The sequence below is a fragment of the Ictidomys tridecemlineatus genome, chromosome 8 (assembly GCF_052094955.1).
Source record: "Ictidomys tridecemlineatus isolate mIctTri1 chromosome 8, mIctTri1.hap1, whole genome shotgun sequence".
Lineage (NCBI taxonomy): Eukaryota > Metazoa > Chordata > Mammalia > Rodentia > Sciuridae > Ictidomys > Ictidomys tridecemlineatus.
In genome coordinates this window covers 7,020,825-7,038,880 of record NC_135484.1, presented here as the reverse complement: position 1 = coordinate 7,038,880, position 18,056 = coordinate 7,020,825, and the positions used below count along the sequence as shown (strand labels likewise).

General features: G+C 34.9%; 1 protein-coding gene across 7 annotated transcripts in view; it reads left to right on the top strand.

The window, feature by feature from the left end:
• Map3k4 (mitogen-activated protein kinase kinase kinase 4) overlaps positions 1-18,056 on the top strand; it is a 101,367-nt gene that overhangs the window by 24,350 nt on the left and 58,961 nt on the right. For all 7 annotated transcript variants that reach the window (XM_078018790.1, XM_078018789.1, XM_078018786.1 and 4 more), the window contains exon 2: positions 14,231-14,421. In XM_078018790.1, coding sequence (XP_077874916.1) covers positions 14,231-14,421 — 191 coding nt within the window. The remainder of the gene's footprint in view (positions 1-14,230; positions 14,422-18,056) is intronic.

The following is an 18,056-nucleotide window of genomic DNA, read 5'->3' as shown; positions in this document are numbered from 1 at the left end:
AAATGTGTTTCTATATATCAGTGATATATGTCCTATGAAAGAGAAATTAAGAAAACTACCCCATTTACAATAGCCTCAAAAAAAAAAAAGTACTTGGAAATCAATTTAACAAAAGAAGTGAAAGACCTCTACAATGAAAACTTCAGAACACTAAAGAAAGAAATTGAAGAAGACCTTAGAAGATGGAAATATCTTCTATGCTCCTGGATAGGCAGAATTAATATTGTCAAAATGGCCATACTACCCAAGACATTATACAGATTCAGTGCAATTCCAGTTAAAATCCCAACGTCATTCCTTATAGAAAAATCAATCATGAAATTCAGTTGGAAAAATAAGAAACTGAGAATAGCCAAAGCAATTCTTAGCAAGAAGAGTGAATCAGGAGGCATCACAATATCAGACTTTATACTAAAAGCTATAGTAACAAAAATGACATGGTATTGGCACCAAAATAGACACATAGACCAATGGTACAGAATAGAAGACACAGAGACAAACCCACATAAATTCAGTTATTTCATATTAGACAAAGTTGCCAAAACACATATTGGAGAAAAGATAGCCTCTTCAACAAATTGTGCTGAGAAAATGGAAATCCATGTGTGCAAAATGAAACTAAACCCCTATTTCTCACTATGCACAAAACTAAAAGTGGATCAAGGACTTAGGAATTAGACCAGAGACTCCTATGCCTAATAAAAGAAAAAGTAGGCCCAAATGTTCATCATGTCGAATTAGGCCCCAACTTCCTTAACGAGACTCCTAAAATGCAAGAAATAAAATCAAGAATGAATGAATAAATGGGATGGATGCAAACTAAAATCTTCTCAACAAAAGAAACAATAAATGAGGTGAATAGAGAACCTATACTTCGGAAGCAAATTTTTGCCACATGCATGTCAGATAGAGCACTAATCTCCAGGATATATAGAGAAGTCAAAAATTTAACACCAAGAAAACAAACAACAACAACAACAAAAACAACCCAATCAATAAATGGGCTAAGGAGTTGAGCAGACTTTTCTCAGAAGAAGATATACAATGGATCAACAAATATATGAAAAAATGTTCAACATCTCTAGTAATTAGAGAAATACAAATCAAAGTAAAATTTCATCTCACTCTAGTCAGATGGCAGCTATTAAGAATACAGGCAACAGTAAGTTTTGGTGAGTATGTGGGGGAAAAGGCACACTCATACATTGCTGATAGGGCTGCAAATTCGTGCAGCCAATCTGGAAAACAGTATGGAGATTCTTTAGAAAACTTTGATGGGACCACTATTTGACTCAGCTGTCTCACTCTTTGGTAGTTTCTTAAAAGATCTAAAATTGGTGTACTATAACAATAGTCACCTCAATGTTTATAGCAACACAATTCACAATAAATTATGGAATCAACCCAGGTGTTTAAATATAGAAGAATGGATTAAGAAATTGTATATATACACGATGGAGTTCTTACTCAATCATAAAGAAGAATGAAATTATGGCATTTAATGGCAAATGGATGGAAATGGAGAATATCATGTTAAATGAAATAAGCCAAACTCAGAAACTCAAAGGTCATATGTTTTCTCTCATATGCAGAAACTAGAGTAAAATAAAGGAAAGGGAAGAGAAGGATAGGAGATCATAAAGATGAAGGGAAGATCAACAGTTTGGAAGGAGATCAGGAGACAGTGGGGGGCTGGGAAAGGGGAGGCCATGCAGAGTGTATTCTTGATAAAATCACATTATGGGCCTTCTAGGTATAGAATTATATCATCAGCAAATAGTGCTAATTTAAGTTCTTCTCTTCCTATACATATCCCTTTAATTTCTTTCATCTAATTGCTCTGGCAGTGTTTCAAGAACTATGTTGAATAGAAGTGGTGAAAGAGGGCATCCCTGTCTTGTTCCAGTTTTTAGAGGTAATGCCTTTAATTTTTATCCATTTAGAATGATGTTGGCCTGAGGCTTAGTGTAGATAGCCTTTACGATGTTGAGATATGTTCCTGTTATCCTTAGTTTTTCTAGTGTTTTAACCCACTTATATTAGACAAAGGTGCCAAAACATGCAGTGAAGAAAAGATAGCATCTTCAACAAATGGTGCTGGGAAAACTGGAAATCCATATGCAACAAAATGAAATTAAACCTCTCTCTCTCACCATGCACAAAACTCAACTGAAAGTGGATCAAGGACCTAGGAATTAAACCAGAGACTCTGTGTCTAATAGAAGAAAAAGTAGGCCCTAATCTTCATCATGTGGGATTAGGCCCTAACTTCCTTAATAAGACTCCTATAACACAAGAATTAAAACCAAGAATCAATAAATGGGATGGGATCAAACTAAAAAGTTTTTTTCTCAGCAAAAGAAGCAATCTGTGAGGTGAACAGAGAACCTATATCCTGGGAGCAAATGTTTACCCCTCACGTATCAGATAGAGCAAGAACTCAAAAAGCTAAGTACCAAAAAAATCCAAATAACCCAATCAACAAATGGGCCAAGGACCTGAACAGACATTTCTCAGAAGAGGATATACAATCAATAAATATAAGAAAAAATGTTCATCATATCTAGCAATTAGAGAAATGCAAATCAAAACTATTCTTAAGATATCATCTCACTCCAGTCAGAATGGCAGCTATTATAAAGACAAACAACAATAAGTTTTTGCGAGGATGTGGGGAAAAAGGTACACTCATACATTGCTGGTGGGACTGCAATTGGTGCAGCCAATATGGAAAGCAGTTAGGAGATTTCCTTGGAAATCTGGTAATGGAACCACCATTTGACCCTCTACCCGTATTTTCGGTTTATACCCCAAAGACTTAAAAACAGTATACTACAGGGACATTATACCCAAAAGACTTAAAAACAGCATACTTTAGGGACACAGCCACATCAAAGTTTATGGCAGCACAATTCACAGTAGCCAAACTGTGGAGCCAACCTAGATGCTCTTCAGTGATAAATGGATAAAAAAAAATGTGGCATATATACACAATGGAATTTTACTCAGCAATAAAAGAGAATAAAATCATGGCATTTGCAGGTAAATTGATGGAGTTGGAGAAGATAATACTAAGTGAAGTTAGCCAATCCCCCCAAAACAAATGTCGAAATGTTTTCTCTGATACAAGGAGACTGACTCATAGTGGGGTAGGGAGGGGGAACATGGGAAGAATAGATGAATTCTAGATAGAGTAGAGGGGTGGGAGGGGAAGGGAGGGGGCAGGAGGTTAGCAAGGACAGTGGAATGTGATAGACATCATCCAAAGTACATGTATGAAGACATGAATTGGTGTCAACATACTTTATATACAACCAGAGATATGAAAAACTATGCTATATACATGTAATAAGAATTGTAATGCATTCCGCTGTCATTTATTTTTTAAAATCACATTATGTACATATATAAACATACCACAGAGAATTTTTATGTTTAAGTAAAAGAATCAATAAAATATAAATAGATAAGGGAAGGGAAGTCTAGTAGAGGAAGGAGAAGGGGGGAGGGGAGGGAAAAGAGGGGATCATGAACTGAAATTGAATTCCATGCATGTATACGAGTTTGTCGTGGTGAATCCAACTATTATGTGTAACTATAATGCTCTAATAAAAACTGTTTAATTTTATAATTAATCTTTACAGTTTTGGTTTAGTTTTGTCTCTTATTCTATATACTTGTTTAGTAACACTGAATTTATTCAGATTTGTCATGACACTGTTCCAATTAATGTAGTTAATTTTAAAATAGTTTTAGATTTAGACAGTTGAAAAAATAGTACAGAGATTTGCCATGTATTCTATGCCCATTTTTATCTGTTCATTAGTGTTACATTTCTGAATACGTCTGTTATAACTGATAAGCCAGTATTGACACATTATTATGTGGCTTGGTACTCTGTTTGGATTTCATTTGTTTTCTCCTGATATTCTTTTCTTGTTTCTAGGTCCCTTCCAGGATACCAGATTGTCTCCCTAGTTTTCTGTTTGTTCTTAGTTTCTCAGGTTTTCCTTTGTGTTTGATGACTTCAACCATTTGTGTACTGGTTAGGTATTTTGTAGAATATCCCTCAATTTGAGTTTGTCCACAGGGGTGGAGGGCTTTTCTCAACATATGTATCAGGAGCATGTGTTGTCAACATGACTCATCACTGATGATGTTAACCCTGACCACCTGGGTGATGGAGAGTTGGTTTATTTCTCTATTGGAAAGTTATTTTTTCTTTACCTCTGCACATCCTTTGGCAATAAGTCACTAAAAGTGCAGCCTACACTTGGGGAGAATTAAGCTCCGTCTCTTTGAGAGGGAAGTATCTACGTAAGTAATTTGACTTTTTTTCTGAATAGGAGATTTGTCTCTTCTGTCATCTGTTTATTGGTTTGTCCTGTAACTGTTGATGTGGACTTCTGGATTTATGTTTGCAACTCCGTACCGCCCCCATGGACTTTGTTGCTTAGATTTTTCTGGCCTGGGCCAAATGGATGCTCTTTCATTGAGCTACTGTGTTCCTTCTCACTTGCGATCTCTGAGGTGCTCCAGGCTTATGTGTACCCTTCTTGACCCAGTCCTAGAGTCAACCATTTCTCTAAAATTCTCTTTTACTGGAGAATGGTATTAGAAACCAAGACTGGTCCTCAGGTTTGTACTAATGCAAAGCAGAAGTGAGCTTCAGTGTCCAAATTCTCCTAATCTGTCCCTCACTTCTTTTCATTTTGCTTCACTGAAAACTGAAAAGGCTATCTCACGTGCTTACATGTCCTTGACTTGTTCTCCCAACAGTTGGAGGTCATGTTTTAAGCATATGATATGTGTTGTGGGGCACATTTACAGTTAGTTAATTTTACAATTCAAATTTTAAGATAAGGAAGCTTGAGCTCAGGAGATACAGGCAGCTCATCTTTTTCCTGAGGAAATGGCTCTACAGTTATTTTATTTCTAAGAATGCCAGGAAAGTAATACATGATATGAAATGTTTTTCCACAAATAAAATTGTCTTTGAATAAGAATTTTTTTTTAATGTTCTCATTTGTAAGAAAGAGAATGGGTAGGAGGAAATCATAATTCATTATTTTTGCCACCTTTAAAGTTCTAAACATTTTTCTTGTTTCTCTTTATATACCCTTGTCATAATCCCTTGTTTGTTTTTTCTTCCCATCTTGACAGTTCTTATCTTCTGAATATCCCTATCTTTCTGTTTAGTTAACTCTAAAACAAGCTTTGAAAGAACCATCACTTTTATTTTATGTTGCTTTCCTTTGATTATTTTTGGTTGGCATTTCATTGCAGAATGTGTCCACAGTGTTACACAGTGTCATTCACTTGTACTTCAGGGACATCCTTCCCTTTGCTCCCTGCTGCATTGCCCTGTAAAAGCAGCTGCGTCTCCAAAGAAGCCTGAGCAATTTTGATTGTTTTTTTATGTACACATAGGATGTGGTAATTATTCTCAGAGCTTTGGATGAAGATATTGACATATTCACACAATTTTTTTAGTTACTAGATCTAGTAAAAAAAATTTTGTTTTTAATCTTTTCATGTATAACACAACTCATGTGTATTTACATGACTAAAGCTTTTTTCCCTTTTTATTTTTTGTTCTACTTCTTTTTGAAGAGGCTTCTATTTAATCAGAAGTGAAAGATAATTAGTATTAAGTCTTTAAAGCATTGTGTTATATTGTATTTCATTTTAGAATTTATCAAAGCATCTAAAATATTTTTATACATCTTATTTTTATTTATAATAATGAGTAAAGTTTATCCATATGGGGTGATTTGTCATCATATGTGTGTGTGTGTGTGTGTGTGAGTTAGTTTATATACACAAATTCCATATGTGTATACCCATTTATATGTGTGTGTGTGTGTATATATATATATATATATATATATATATAGTTTTCTATCTTCATGCATTCTTTTTTATTCTCCTAGTGTAGGACTGATAAAATATACTTTGTATAAATCTATCAGTGAATCAGAAGATTTATGCTAGAAGGTATGTTGCATGTCTAGTTTTCCAAGATCTGATTCTATCCAGGTCATTTCTTCTATAAAATATACCGACTCATGTTCATAGTTAGTGGGTTGCTCCCTAGAATACCCATGATTTTATGTTCCCATCACTTGAATTATGTGCTTATCAAGAGTTCCTGATTTGCTCTTAATCTATTTAGTTTTATTCTACTTTTTAGTTGTAATTTCATGATTCTGTATACTGTTAAACAGATCTGAAATGTGTGTGCAAAGTAGGACCATAGTTTCCACATTAACTAATTTGAAATGCTTTACAAAATCTTTTTTTTTAAATTTTTAATTGTAGATGGCCATAATATCTTTACTTATTTTTATGTGGTGCTGAGGATTGAACCCAGTGCCTCACACATGCAAGGCTGGCACTCTACCACTGAGCTACAGCCCCAGCACTACAAAATCTTAATATAGGTGAGTCACATGCAAAAAAAGTTGTAAAAAAAAAATATTAGGTATATATGAGAGCTGTTCAAAGTTGAAGAGTAAAAATCATGAAAATCCTGAAAAACTGCTCCAGAGTCTTTACATTCTTGTTCTATTTTAAAGAAATACGAAGGGGAAGTTGTAAATGATGCATTGTACATCTAGCAAACCATGAAGTGGGCTCATCACTTCTTCAAAGGACCTACACTAAAAAGACAAGGCTGTGGCTCGCATCAAAATAATGATCACTTAAAACCCTTTCATGGGTTTAAAATGAAAACAAAGTGTTTAAAGTTTTTTATGTGTAGCAGTTATCTATTATAGTTTAACAAACCACGTCACAGTTTAATATAAAAACCATTTATTACCTGTCATAGTATTGAGTGGTTTTTCTGCTTGTTGTGTGTGTTGTCGGGACAGGGACAACTGAAGATCTGAAGAAGCCTGACTTTGACCTAGCCCTCTACTTCCTGCAGCCTCCACGTGGCTGGGTTGGGCCTCTTACCTCCTGGCTAGTTTCCCCTAGAGTATAAAGGAGGCCTCATTAAGGTTTAGGTTCAAAACTGGCCCACTTTCATTTTTGCTACATTCCACTGGTTAAACCAGTCACAGGGTCATTCCAAATTCAAGAGGAGGTGATTATATAAAAATGTGACTACCAAAAGGCCAGTTTCATCAAAGGCCATCAAAATAATAGCCACCACAGTATTCATTTTTTTCTATATGTATGTTTAATTTTTAATGCTTTTAATATACATATTTTAATTAACTGGCCAAATACAAGTTCTCAGTGGCATTGGATCAGAAGACTTCTAAGTGCAAAGTGTTTGCAAGAAAATACATATAATTTGTTTAAAACATGAAAACTTTTGTTCTTAGGATTCCTAAGTGCAGGGACATGGGGATTTCGGTCCATGTTAATCTGACTCAAACCATTTGTCTTCCAGAATCATTATTGTCTACACCATACCTAATTGCTACCATAGATAGTCTTGTCGGCATTCAGGGTTTCAGTATTGCTTAAGCAGCAGTATTGCCAGAAGTCAACAATCTCTAATACTTGAAGCTTTTTAAAAATTTTTATTATTTATAAAAATAATGAAAAATAATCGTATTCTAATGTAATTTAAAAATCTATCAAGATAAAACTACTAAACTCAGGAATTCATTCGTAAGAAGTTGTTGAAATCAATCAACAAATACATGAAAAAATGCTCACCATCTCTAGCAATCAGAGAAATGCAAATTAAAACCACTCTAAGATACCATCTCACTCCAGCAAGAATGGCAGCCATTGTGAAATCAAACAACAACAAGTGCTGGCGAGGATGTGGGGAAAAGGGTACACTTGTACATTGCTGGTGGGACTGCAAATTGGTGCGGCCAATTTGGAAAGCAGTATGGAGATTCCTTGGAAAGCTGGGAATGGAACCACCATTCGATCCAGCTATTCCCCTTCTCGAACTATTCCCAAAAGACCTAAAAAGAGCATACTGCAAGGATACAGCTACATCAATGTTCATAGCAGCACAATTCACAATAGCTAGACTGTGGAACCAACCTAGATGCCCTTCAATAGATGAATGGATAAAAAAAAATGTGGCATTTATACACAATGGAATATTACTCAACACTAAAAAATAACAAAATCATGGCATTTGCAGGGAAATAGATGGCATTAGAGCAGATTATGCTAAGTGAAGTTAGCCAATCCCTAAAAAAACAAATGCCGAATGTCTTCTTTGATATAAGGGGAGCAACTCAAAACAGAGCAGGGAGGAAGAGCATGAGAAGATTACCATTAAACAGGGACAAGAGGTGGGAGGGAATGGGAGAAAGAAGGGGAATTGCACGGAAGATGGAAGGAGACCCTCATTGTTATACAAAATTACATATAAGAGGATGTGAGGGGGAAGGGAAAAAAAGAGAAATGTGTTACAGTAGATGGGGTAGAGAGAGACGATGGGAAGGGAGGGGAGAGGAGGATAGGAAGGGGATAGGAAGGGCAGCAGAATACAACAGACATTAGTATGGCAGTATGTTTAAACGTGGCTGTATAACCAATGTGATCCTGCAATCTGTACATGTGGGAAAAATAAGAATTTATACCCCATCTGAATCAAATGTATGATATATGATATGTCAAGATCATTGTAATGTTTTGAGCAACTAATAAAAAAAAAAAGAAGTTGTTGAGCATATACTGTTACCAGGGACTTTTGTGGGCGCTGGAGAGATGGTGGTAAGGAATACATATGCGTTCCTGTCTGTTTGGAGCTTCATTTGTAGTTGAGGAGAGATGAAGAAAACCATAAACCATATACTTTTAAAAATATTTATTTATTTTTAGTTGCAGTTGGATACAATATCTTTAAGTAATTGATTTATTTTTATATGGTGCTGAGGATGGAACCCAGGGCCTCACCTGTGCTAGACCAACTCTCTACTGCTGAGCCACAACCCCAGCTCTTATAAACCATATACTTTAAAAAATCTACTTTTGTTAAAAAAAAAAGGTGAATTTTATTTAAAACACAAAATGTCTGAGTATGTATCCTGATAAATAATGGAGATCAGCAAGGTTTGCAAAGACCTTGTGCTGGAATTAGTGTAGAAGTTACAGAGTGAATGCTTGGTAAGCAGAGGTTTGACAGTTCATGTGGAGGTTAGCTGATGAATGTTCAGATGTAGTCTTTCAAAATCAACTAACTTATGAATAAATTGGGTCTTGAAGAAATAGGAACCAACCATGTACTTTCAAACTCAGCTACCTTTGCATTATGTTGCAGGCCAAGTAAACTCTACAGATTCTTAAAAAAAAGAAACCTAAAGTCAACCACTCTGCCCAGACCTCTCCTCTGCTTTCCCAGTGGCAGAAATTTCCCTTTAATTACTATGTGCTGAAGAACAGTTGTTGGTGAGGAGGAGGTGAAAGAAAGATGAGTACTGCCCTTCTTAAACGAATAAAATACTTTTAAAAAAAATTTCTGATGTCATTACTGAATAACTTAATGAAGTTAAAAAAAAAACTTAGGGGCTTTTGCAGAATGACATGTTTTTGAACTTGTCTAACCTAACTGCATTTTACAAATGAGCTGTTTCAGGCTTTATTGTGCTTTACCTAATAAGTCAGAGTAGAACTGTTTAACCCCAGTTACTTGAATTTTGATCTTCTTTCCATGCATTTTTCATTAAAAACTATCCACACTTCCTTGGATTGAGTTCAAGACATACTTTACTTTGACCAGATTCTGGTGTAAAGTGGGTAGTACTTAGGAGGGTTATATGTTGAAAGAGTGAGCCTTTTTTTTTTTTTTTTTTTTTGTGACTGTCAGAAGTTTAGTACCAGAAACACATTTCATATTCAAATTTTTTTAAACACAAATAAGGCAAAAAGTAGACCTTGTACCACTTTTCTCATCCAGAGTAATTGGCATCCACGTGAACCTTCCAAACCAGTCAGCTAACCATTGATGTGTATGGTTAATTGAAATGATGCAAGTTCTTTTGAACTTACCACCTGTATTTATTTTCCTAGATTTTGTGTACAATTTTTTTATAAGAGATACAAACTATTGCTTGGTATCTTCCCTATACTATATTACTTCTAAGCTAAGGCTACCAAACATAAGTTGCCTTTCTTCTGGCTGCATTGAAGATTTTTCACTGATTTTCAGCAATTTGTTTATGATGTGGGTAATGAAAAACTCGTAGTTTTTTTTTTTTTTTTTTTTTTATAGTTCTCCTGCTTGGAGTTCATGGGCTTGCTGGATCTGTGAACTTTATATTTGAAGTTTTCAGTCTTTATTTCTTTAATTATTTTTTCTGTGTCTTCTCTAATTTTGGACTCTAGTAATGGAAATGTTAGATTCTTTAATATTGTCCAGAGGGATATTGAGACTCTGCTCCCTCCTCCCCCAATCTTTTTCTCTCTGATTCATTTTGGAGAGTTTCAGTTACCATGTCTTTATGTACTGATCTTTTCTTCTGCTGTGTCTAATTTACAGTTATTCTGACTAGAGTGTTTTTCATTCAGGTATATTTTCCTCTCTATTAAGTTCCATTTGAGTCATTTTTAGTATTGACTCTTCCTTTAGTGATTTTTGATAGGATAGCAGACATGAATTTATTTATTGGATGTTTGACTTTTAAACATTTATTTTAAATAACGTTGAACTTTGTTCTGACAGGTAATTTCTTGGTTGGACTAAATTTCTTGGTTGGACTGTAAACCAGTAACATTTCTGACCAGGGTGAATACCATTTTGGCTAAGTAAATTCTAAGGAAGTACAAAATGCATAGCTTTACCATCATGTGATAACCTGCCATAAAATTCATTTTAATTTTAAGTGTGGTACCTTGGAGCACCACATGACATCTTTCCTAATTCATTTTTTCTGATGCATAATGAAAAAGGGAATATGAAGTGTGTTACATTTCATGTTGTTTATGACAGTATTCATCTTCATTTCAATGAGATTCTTTAATGTCTGCTGTTAGAATAGTTATACTTTGAAGTCAGTGTTTATTGTGTCCTTGTGAAGGTATAAAGACTAAGACTTTTTGTTTTGTTATAGATGACAGATTTGGAATCAATAGATTGTCAGATTCTGTAGAATTTTATTACAAAGATTTATTCTTCTACTTTTATTTGGGGAGTGCAGCCAAGTGAATTTTTTTCACGTGTGGGGAAATAATTTGTCCATAGTTGAGGACGACTCAACACAAATCTCTTCCTGTTTCCCTAATTTAAAATCTCATGAGAATTGTCTTTTTATTAGATTTGCTTTCTTTAGGCTCTTTAGCTGCTTAAAACACAGGATTCAATTCTATTTTATGTAGATCAGATGAGGGTACATATTTCTTTTATGTCAAGACTGTCCTCAGGTCAGGGGCTTACCATCTGTATCACTGAGGTTTGACATTGTTAGTCCCTCTTCAAAAAACCCTGTTTCGCTTTATTTTACACTAATTGAATTTATTCATCTACACACTACTGCTAGACACTGGTAAAAGAGACCATTTTATATTTTGCATAGTCCTTTATTCCCATTATTTGGTTTGATTCTTAAACAAAACAAAACAAAAAATGCTTCATAAGTAAATTTCCTAAAGCTTTTCAGATTGTAGACTAATTTTAAATTAGTCTCCTTACTGGTCTTGGAAAAATTTAGAAGTGTATATTTTATCCATGCAGGAGAGCTAGGACTTGGCATTCCATGACTGCAGAGGTCATGTTCTGAATGGGTTTTTGTTTGCTATTTCTTAGCTGACTCCATTTTTCTATTTATCCCACTACTCCATGCTGCCTAGCTTTGATGAATTTAATTGACCAAATGTTTGTGGTATGGTTTTCTAGTGATTTCCATTTTAGTGTATGAAATATGTTGTTGTAGAAAAGCATTGAAATCCGTGATCATTATGCTAGACAGTATTGGTGGCACATAAATAATAAAATGCAAAATCATTTTCTGTAATATTTATTTTAAATGTATTACTGGGGAAATTAAGTAAAACAAAATCCTTATATTGCTGTGTTTGAAAGAATTTAAAAGACATTAAAATGGTTTTCAGTTCTATACCTTCGTGCACTTCTTTTTCAGTGTGGAGTAGGTGAATACACAGAAATAGAGTCTAAATATTTATTATTTTTATTTTGTAAATGTATCACCATCTAACTGGGCTGGTGACCTATGCTGGGTTCACAAAATCTGACTACATCAATAATTGAGAAAATGGTGAAGAAAGCATGCATGCACTTTCAAAATCCGGGACGGCTCCCATGGTCTTAGAGGTCCATTGGAAAGAAAGAGAGCCAACTGAATTCTTTACTTTTATATAGGGGGTACAGAAAGGGAGGTTCCATGGAAAATGCCATCCAAAAAAGGTAAGGAGGTAGTATTACCAAGGAACAAGAAGGCAAACCCACTCCATTGGGTAATGCCCACTCCCAAAGCATTGCTCCTCTGCTCTCCATCTCTATGGTATCCACCTGCTTCTGTGGGGGGAAGCCAGTCTCCACATTTCCATCACTCAAAGCTAGGGGGTGTTCAGCTCTTGTGTGGCAGCTCCTGACATAAATGTGCAAGGACGAGGTTTTAAATTTGTTCAAGGCCCACATAGGTAGTTGGCAGCAGAGCCAGTATTTGAATCTAAGTCCATTCATAGGTCCACAAAGCCTATGCTGTTTATCATTCAATTAACCACTAAAACAAATGAAGAAGAAATGATCTTAACATTTATAACCATGTTCTTTAATCATCCAAATCAACTATTTTATAGTAAACAAAAGAAATGTATATAAAAATATTCCAAGGTAATCTCTAAGTTGTACTATTTGTTGTATGTCTTTATGAGACTTAAATAGTAAATATAGCTTGCCTAAAGAAACAGATTTGCTCATTGTTTTAGTTGACTTTCAGGCCGTTTGACTTGCATATCTTACTGTGTGCACAGTTGGGAGCAGGCAGGTGTGCTCACACTGTATCTAGAGTGGCTAATAAAAGTACATCATTGAAAAATCAGTGTTTGACAGCTCAGGGTTGTTAAAAATATAATTTAATTTTGTAAATTGGTATAATTCTGCAGAATTTCTATTTTTCAAAAGGTAACCTATTTTTTGAGTTTTTGTTTAGTTTAGTAATGGTATTGTTATTGTTATGGTAAGATGATGACCTTAGAGTGGTTTTTCTTTTTCCTTATGATTTTGAATTAACTTGGATTTTTATATCAGGATGTAAGTTGCCAGAAAGAAAACTGTATACTGAATATAGTTGAACTGTATTTTATAAAGAATATTCATAATGAGGTAAACCATGATGATACTCACTTGGAAAGAATTTTGTGATTAATTCCTTCCAGTTTGCTGTCTTGAAGTGTGTTTGACGTTTGTGTGATTAAATTTTACTTTGTTAGTTTTGCAAAACTAGAATGTTATCAAAATAGTCATACCATTTGAGAAATTGGCTGGGGATAAAGAATTGATAGGCAATATTTTCAGAGAACAAGTTAATAAGAGATTGCATTTTGTAGGTGAAGAGAAGTGAGTTCTTTTTTTCTTCTTTTACATCATTCTTTCCCCCCACATACCCACCTGAACTCAGCTTTGCACTGTCCCCCCCCCCCATTTTTTATTGTGTTGGTAACTATCTTAACCATTTCTAAGGGGCTCAGTGGTGTCAGGGCTTATATTATGTTATATAGATGTAGTTCTTTCAGATAACTTAGAAAAATGGACCTGTCACACTGTGTCTGTGCTCTGTTCTTTGCTGCATGGGCCATAAAGTGTTCCTTTATCACTCCCTATTCTGTCTTTGCCCTTCAGAGAGAGAAGCAAGGTTCTGAGTTGAGAGCAGGACTGAACTTGCCCACTCATCAATTGAGCTTGTCAGTAGCTAGCTCTTAAGTTCATTTTTAGTTCTTTTTCTGATTTGTATCTTCTAGTCCTTTGCTGTTTTTTCCCTTAATTTGTAAGGTTTTAGTTTTAAACTTCATTAAAGTCAGAAAGAGCTCTGGAAATATCAGAGGTAGCATCTCAGTTGTCCCATGTTGTGCTCTCTGTTGTTCATACCAGAGCAGCAGCAGTCACAGTCATTGATCCCTTTGAGTGAAAGAAGGTCTCACTGAGTTTTCACAGGTGGAAATAGAGAAGGATTATAATGCTGAGGAGACATACACATAGCATTTTAAGGGGTTCTTTAAAGATTGAAATCAGTTGAGTTTGAGTTCACTTGACATATTACTCAGTGTTTTCTCTCCGTACTGTCTTTCATAGGCAAGCATACACATTGGGAGATTCAGCTTGCAAGAGTCCTGAATCTGATCCTGAGGACTTTTCTGATGAAGCAAACACAGAACATCCGTATGGCACCTCTCCTCCCAGCACTCCTCGACAGATGAAACGAATGTCAGCCAAACACCAGAGGAATAATGTAGGGAGGCCAATTAGTCGATCTTATTTGAAAGGTGAGTCTTGTACTTAAAAAGATAAACATGAAAGGGCACTGCATATAATATTTATATAATGGTATATAATATTGATAAGATATGTATATTATATATTAGTATATATGATTTATATGATATGTAGCTGTTGGTTGATACTTTGAACAATAAGATTAGGGGCTGAGGTTGTGGCTCAGAGGAAGAGAGCTCACCTAGCATGCGTGAGGCACTGGGTTTGATCCTCAGCACCACACAAAAATAAAATAAAGGTATTGTGTCTACCTACAGCTAAAAACAACAACAATAATAACAAAATAAGATTAGTAATTCCCTTTATTTTAAATTTGAATTTAATGCTGCTTTTAAATTTTCTTAATTTTTGTATTGTTACCATTAGTAATATTGTTAATAGAGGAGACAAATAATTATCTAGAGGTAGAAAGGTTTGTCCTGAGTTATTGGTTAAAGTTAGTGTTGTAAGGCATTTGAAGATGTGAAAGAGGCCAAGTGTTTTCCTGTGTACTAACCCAAGATGACCAAGTATAAGATTGATGGCCCTTTCTTATTCTTTTAATCTCTTAAGTTGAAATTTTTAGATTCTGTCCATCCAGAAATGGTGTATCAAGAATTCATGGAGAGATAGCCAGGCTTTCCTTCCCTGAATTCCTTAGACCACTTGAGAGTTCTGCCATCTACCAGTGACCTATAGTGCTGTAGGGCTCTCTCTGTTACTATGGAGCCACTAGATGGTATCCTGCACCTTGTAACCTTGGATGGAACCTGTTTTCTACTTTTAGAAATTTTAGAGCTGGAAGGGAGCTCAGGCCACTTAAGAGTCTTCCACTTTTCTGTTTGGTAGGATCCAAAATCCAGTTAGTATTCCTAGAAGTTGAGAGTGTTTTTTGTTTCCACTTCCTCCTGTCTGGTCCCTGCTGCTCTTTTTGGAGGTAGGTGAATTGAACCATGCAGAGCTGGGCCTCCTTGTCTCACATATGGCCTGCAACCTTACATCACTGAAAACTTAGGGTTTTGGGTTCTCTGTTAAATTTAGAAAACCACTTGCCCTAAAACAGATTCCACGGTAATAAGTGAAACTCATCCACATATTACCGTGCAAGACCATAATTTTATTCCTTATCTCATCTGAGAAGGTTTTCCCTGTTGACCTCAAGCTCATCCTTGTCTCTCCTTTTCCTTAGTGGGTTCTTTCTTTCGCTTTGGCTAGTTTCCTTTCCATACAGATTTCTTTAGTATGTGATCTCTTATGGCTTGTTCCCTCTGCATACCCCTTGGAGCTCTTCAAGAGGAAAGGGGAGGTAAGAGTGGTGGGTCATTGTACTTCCACTTGAGTGCATTCTTATCCAGAGAGCAATTCCCAAATAGCCGGGATGATTTTCCTATAGAAGGTGATTTTTTAAACTGTTTAAAAACTTTATTTGCAGTTGGTTGTTAACTACTTGTTGTTCTCACCCTTTTGGAAACAAATAGCTTGCTATTTATAATTTGTCATTCTGAAAATCAATCTTTGTTCATTTTCTCAAAGAAATTTACCCAAGTTTCTTATCTAAAATAGATACCAGTGAAGTAGCCACTACTGAATCCATATTAGTTAATAAATAAATATTTGATTTGTATGGATAAGATGAAAAGATGCTGGTAGTATATCCTCTTTTTTATTACTTGTTGGTTCATGATATTTTAGAAAAGGAATTGAGGACACAGTTCCCCTATTTTATAGAGTGAGAAACTGAGGGCCAGGGCTTAAAGCTATGTCTTTACAACTGAAAGGCTTGAGGGAGTGGAAGGGCTATTACCACTACTTCTCAAGGGATACAGTGTGGACTTTCTTCTAGTGCAGGCAGAAGCAATAAACTTATTAATTGAAGGGAATACTTGTGTGATATCTGAGGATATCCTTGCTCTAATGATCATTTCATATTTTCAGGGAAACATCATGTGTAACTGTTTATGCTTTCTCACTTGAGAGGAGATAAGGCCAGTGTTTTAAATTTTAGACAACACATATATGGTCCATCAGTAATGGGCTTTGGGGTATACTAAAATTTCATCAGTGATGTTAATGGTTTACACATATTCTGCAGAGCCATTTCTATGTGTGCATGGATGGTGGAAATTCAGTTGTCTAATGTCTTTAAACATGTGAACCATACTGCTTGTCATTGGCTGCTTTCATTTTAACTATAAAGTTCTTTTTATAAGTTTTTCATATTCTTCTGATTTGTCAGGAATTATTGTTGATTGACCAAATGCAAAAAGTATTCAGAGGTTTGCTTTTGTTATGCTAAAGAAATTGTACCATTTATTTTAAAGCCACTTGGGATATAGGTGTATTACTTGTCTTAAGCTGTTGGGAACTAGTTTTGAAGTCCTGTAATTAAAACTTGCAACATAGAACATTCTGTGTCTCTGACTTCTGTACTTGTGACCCATTTTCCTTTGCAGAAGCTCTGTTTGCATTGACTTTTTGTTTTAATTACAGGGGGATTTAGTATTAGTAGAACACTGAAAAAAATTAACCTGACCATCATAATGGGCTTTGGGGTATACTAAAAGTTCACTAGTGATGTTAATGGTTTAACACAAAATGTACAGTGTTTAGGGAAATTTGAGTCTAAACCTATAGATGTTTTTGTAACACCCTAGTGTTTTTCTCAAATCTCCTTTAAATTGATAAGTCCTTTATGATTTTGTAAAGGTCTGTTTGGTCATTAAATGCTAGAAAGTACTCTTCCGTTTACTTGTACCATCATAAATATATTTGCAAAATGTAGCTACTGCTGAGGTAGACTGATGGATACATACTGGCACATTTATTTGAACTGTAGTTTACACTAAGTTTAAATTGCATTATTATTTAAACTTAGATTATGAATTTCCATTTTGTATATACTCTTCAAAACAAATGTGTTTTGTGTTTTGGGGAAAAAAAAAATAAGTGTTTCTGTCTCACTTTGCCTTCTTTCCCAGTTTGCTTTTCCTTATACACAATGGATTGTATATCCTAACATTTAATTACTACTTTATGTAAATCTAGATTTTAAAAAATTCTTTAATCTTGTAAGGTAAACTTAATAAGACTTGTGTATATACAGATGACCTACAAAATTAGTTTTTCAGGCCTGCTAAAATGAGATTATATCCGTGCAGAAAAGTTAAACTATGACCTTGCTTTGGTCTTTTGATTGTTGCCTTAAAGATTTAGACTAAGTATTTTTATGGTCTGCAACTTTATAAATATAGCATAGATTTGGACATAATATTTATAGCCAGTCTTCTGGAATTATTAATGTCATTCCAGAAATTTTTGTTTCATTTAGGACCTTTAAATTATGGAAGAGCAAGCACAAATATATAAGCAAAATAATTCTTTTTCACTGTTCTCTATTACTTTCAAATTATAAACTTTATACAAACATTTTGTGGCTATTATCAGTAATGCTTTATACCACATTAATTTTCTAAGTTATTTTAATCCTAAACTCTAATAAAATTGTTTTTTGTTATATATGACTTTATTTTCTTTAACCCAAAGCTGTTTTCTTGGGATACACATACTAGTTAATACAACCTTTTGTTCTATGTCCTCATTACCTCTCTTCGTCATACTTTTCCTGATTGTTCTTACATAATATCCT